This window comes from Crocodylus porosus, unplaced genomic scaffold (assembly GCF_001723895.1).
Source record: "Crocodylus porosus isolate Cpor-Errol unplaced genomic scaffold, CroPor_comp1, whole genome shotgun sequence".
NCBI classification, from domain to species: Eukaryota; Metazoa; Chordata; order Crocodylia; family Crocodylidae; genus Crocodylus; species Crocodylus porosus.
Genome location: NW_017728915.1, coordinates 23,192,234 through 23,196,820, shown reverse-complemented (window position 1 = coordinate 23,196,820; position 4,587 = coordinate 23,192,234). Strand labels below are relative to the sequence as shown.

The 4,587-nt window shown below is 45.7% G+C and overlaps 1 protein-coding gene across 2 annotated transcripts in view; it reads right to left on the bottom strand.

The window, feature by feature from the left end:
* ZNF507 (zinc finger protein 507) overlaps positions 1 to 4,587 on the bottom strand; it is a 34,882-nt gene that overhangs the window by 10,387 nt on the left and 19,908 nt on the right. For both annotated transcript variants that reach the window (XM_019535818.1, XM_019535819.1), the window contains exon 4: positions 2,381 to 2,495. In XM_019535818.1, coding sequence (XP_019391363.1) covers positions 2,381 to 2,495 — 115 coding nt within the window. The remainder of the gene's footprint in view (positions 1 to 2,380; positions 2,496 to 4,587) is intronic.

Below are 4,587 nucleotides of genomic sequence, written 5' to 3'. Positions count from 1 at the left end.
CAAGTCATTAGTATATCACCTCCATGGAAGTTGCAAAGATATCCAAAAAAAACAGCCAATGTGATTCCTATATACATATAAAATACTTGTATTGGGATAGGAACTCAAACTATGATCTATGTGCACATCTACATGATTTTTCTTTTAGTTCTTCAAATATTAATAAGCATTATGACAAGGACAAAAAGAGGCATCCTGTACAACAAAAACGCAGGGAAGAGAACAAACTGTTCTTCTAAATTCTACAAGACTAAGGAACCTATTTTCCTGAATTATAGTTATATACAACATGTAACTTTTAAAAAATGTTATGGTCTTTGCATCTTTTACAGCTCAAGAAGCAAATATGATTTATTTCTTGCCACTACTCTTTAAAATATCCCTTAAGAGATAATACTTACCCAAAATATAAGAAATCTGAAACAATCTTCATTTGCTTAGTTATCTTAAATACCAAAAGAGTGAACCAGTTTGTCAGCAGTATGACTAAAGGCACTGGATATTTAGATAGTCTGCTCAGAGAAGAGGCTTTTATGGATTCTAAAACAGGACAGCTGGCAGCTTGAAGCTTGGCAGGATGTAGGAAAGAAGAGTGAGGAAGGTAGTGGCTTATAGTGAATCTGTAAAGACCTTCAGTGTAAACTCTGAATGTATACAAAGTACTATTTAATTTATGTTGCCTCTAGGTAAATATGTGGGAATAATTTAATAAACCTTAATCACTGTACATCTGGGATTGACATTTCTCCAGAAATATTTACATAGAACAAACTTGTAAGGACACCTTTGACCTATCTAAAGTTGATTTTCTATCATATTATAAATTTTATCACAAGGATTCTATTTCCTATTTTCCATTTTCCTTCCCCTTCCTTCCCTTTTCATTATCTACTCCTGTCACTAGGGATGTGAAAGGGTTTAATTGATAAGCTCAGTGATATCTGTTTATCTTGCCAGTAACTCCTTAGCTTGGGGTGGGCGCAGTCTGGCAGGGGAGGGGGGAAGGGAAGCTGCGTGGTGCCCCAGCAGAAATCAGAAGGCAGCTAGGCAGCCAGGAGGGAGGGAGGAGAGTGGAGGGGGATTAGTACCCATACCCTAAGAGGAAAACTCCCCAGCAACCCAAGGACTCATAAATTAACAATTAGCTGCTCATTCATAGGTGCTACCTCCCAGCCCAGGGCTTCAGGTGGGCTGTGTTGTCTGGGTGGGCATGCCTCCTCCCCCTACTCAAAGGGCAGGGTGGACCAGGAGTGGCTCTCAGCAGCAGCTGTGTCTCCAAGCTGCTGTGTTATCGGTTACTCGTTTAAACGATATAATTAGAGAAGATTTAACAAATATTTTAAAAAAATTTACATCCCTAACTGCCACAACCAAGTTTCTGTTCAACTTTTAAAGGAGAAATCGGCAAAGTCCTGCCAGTGGGCTGCACTGGATCTGCAACTGACTCCATTTCCCAGCAGCCCCTGCCTGTGCAGCTCCTGGCTGGTCTCCACGGCGACCCCAGGAGCGTGACAGTGCAGGGCAGGATAGCACATGGCCATAGAACCTTGCCAACCCAGCCCGTGTGTCATGCCCTGCACTCCCTGGGTCTCCATAGAGACCGACCGGCCAGGAGCTGCGCAAGCAGGGCATGCGGCTGGGCAGGGAGCTGCTACCGGGATCTTGTGGTGGTGACAGCACAGGGGGAGGTTGGGGCAGTGCCATAATCTGTTGCTTGCACTTCCCTGCGACGAACCCGTGTTCTGTAGGCAAGGATGTGCAGGGAGCAGATTGCAGCTCTGCCCTGTGCTGTCATTACCACAAGATCCTGGCCCCGGCGCAGCCCCCGCCCAGCCTTGTGCCCTGAAGGCAGGCCTTGTTGGTCTCCTTGGAGACCCCAGGAACGTGGGGGCTTGACAGCATGGGCTGTGACAGTGCAGGGCCTTGTTGTCCAGCGCAAAGCCTAGGTTCTGCGGCCCCAGGCTCCTGGGGTCTCCATGGAGGCCAGCCACGAGCTACACAGGCAGGGGCTGCTGGGAAATGGAGTCCTGCCACCAGCCACATCCACCATTTTGCCCACCCCTGTTCTAAAGACACATTATTGCTGTCTTGTTTGTGAGAGTTTTGTTGTTTGTTGTGCATTAGTATTTCCAGGCAAACCCACAGTGACATTTCAAACACACAACAGGCAGAGTAGGAAAGTTGATGGCTCTGAATTTTATGGTTTGAACAAACCACAACAGGTATGGTTCCTTTTGCTTTCTAGGAGAACTATTAAGTTGCCACTGTTATGTTCTTTCTTCAATGATGCCCTTAAAAATGTACAACGTTTAGTACATTTAGTTAAAAGAACAATGGTTCAAGCAGCCAGAAATAGTCAACATTAAGCAAAGTCACTTACCTGTATGGCTTATCAGAATTATGAATCCGTCTGTGATTTCGTACGCCAACATAGGTTGTGCTTGTGTAATCACATACATCGCATCTATAGAGTTTCTGGACTGAAGATTTACTTCCTGTATAGAATACATTTTGTAATTTCAGAAATACACATTCTCCTGTACATGAAGTTCTAGGATAATAGTTTCAGTGCAGAATGGGATTATGAAACCTGACATTTTGAAGTTAATGGATGAGTCTATGGAAGGCATGGTATGAAAGGACAGGGAGTTGTGACACACCAATCTACAGCGACACACAATGTATGTGAGATGTGGAATCAAGCAACTGTGAACCTTAAGTTACGGTATAAAGGTAATGCCACAGTGCAGAAAGTATCTGGTAATCCCATTGCTCAGGGCTTGGCTGGTCACAAGTTGGGGTCAGGGAAACGTTTTTTCTTCCTCATGAATGCTACTGGCTTTTGGAGGTATTTTCGCCTTTGAGTCACAATTAAGGCTGGGAGTTTTTGACTTGCACTGATACTCCATTTGGTACAAGAAATCCTAAGGAACACACCGATCACCATTTCTGAGGTCAGGAAAGAATTTTTTCTCTGGATCAGATTGGAATAGACTTTGGATGGGGCTTTGCTTTCCTCTGTAACATAGGATCACAGGAAAGTAGGGCTGGAAGGGACCTCACAAGGTCTATTCCATGCCCCCCCTCCAAGACAGGAGCATCTCTGACTAACCCATGCCAGGCAAGCATCTGTTCAACCTGCTCTTGAAAACTTTGAAGGACGGAGATCTACAACTTCTCTAAGTCACCTGTTCCAATGTTTGACCACCTTCATAGTCAGAAAGTTCCTCCTAATCTCCAACCTAAATTTCCTCTGCTGAAGCTTGAGGGCATTGCTAATACACCTATGGTGCACTACAATGTGTCACTGATGGCCACAAAGAAAAGCCCATCTCCATCCACTGTAATTGTCCTTCAGGGATTAAAATCCACTCCCCACCCCATCTTTTCATCTATACACTAAATAACTCTAGTTCTTTCAACCTTTCCTCACAAGTCTTGCCTCCCAGGCCCCTTACTTTTCTTGCTCTGTGCTAGACTCTTTCTAAGCTGTACACATCCTTCTTGAAGTGTGCAGCCCAAAACTGGATGCAGCTGAGGTCACCACTGCCAAATCTCGTCTTTTGATTTGAAAGTGACACTCCTATTAATACAACTCCATATGCTGCTATTGGCTTGTTTTGCAATAAGAGCACTGTTTGCTCATATTTAGCTTATGTTCTACTGCAGGGGTCAGCAACCCCCGGCATGCATGTCAGAGCATGGCACATGAGGCCATTTTGCTTGGCACGCCACAGCTGGCCTGGGCTCTGGTCAGTTGTTGCCAGCCACAGAGCCCAGTCTGCTTTCAGCAGGAAGTAGGGAAGCTGTAAGCAGGGAAGGCTGCAAGCCCTGCTGTGAGCAGCCTAGGCTCTGTGGCAGGGCTTCCCTGCAGGTCCCAGCGAAGGGGTGCCCTGCACTCCCTGCCTTGCAGTGCCCATGCCTGGCAGCTAGCAGCAGCTCCCCCTTGTCTTTCCCTCCATTCCCAGCATGCTGCCTCTGTGCATTTGGGGCTGGGAAGAAGGAGTTACAGTCATTTGAATGGTGGCTTTGGTTTGTAAATCTTTGCTTTGTGGGAGGAAGTAGCAGCAAACTTGCTCCCCTCCCTCCCCCATACCATTTGTTTTGTGTTTGCTCAGCCGATGCCTTGTGATCAGGAGATGCGGGACACTGGACATCTGCTGCAGCTGTTGCCTGGATTAGCCTTCCGGGGACTGGGGGGAGAACGGACAGCTGGCCCCTGAAGCAGCTTCTTCTCCCCTCACATGGAAGTAGCAATCCAGACAGAGCCCAGACAGGATATCGTTCCTTGTAGTTGTGGCTGAGGTTTCAAAGTGACAATTTTGGGGACTCCTTTTGTTAACAACAGTTGGCAAATGCAGGGGACTGGATCCAGTGACCTAGGAGGCCCCTTCCCATTCTATGCTCTTAAGAAGTACTTCAACACAAAAGTAAAGTCATGGATTTTTCATGGATAATACATGTATGTAATTGTTGCTTACCACTGCTCTTTTGTATTCTTTCTGATATTCAGTAGAGCTTTGAATGTTTTAGAAAGTGCACTCGCTTTTACAATTCAGCTACTCCCCTGTTTTGTCTGTTTTTTTG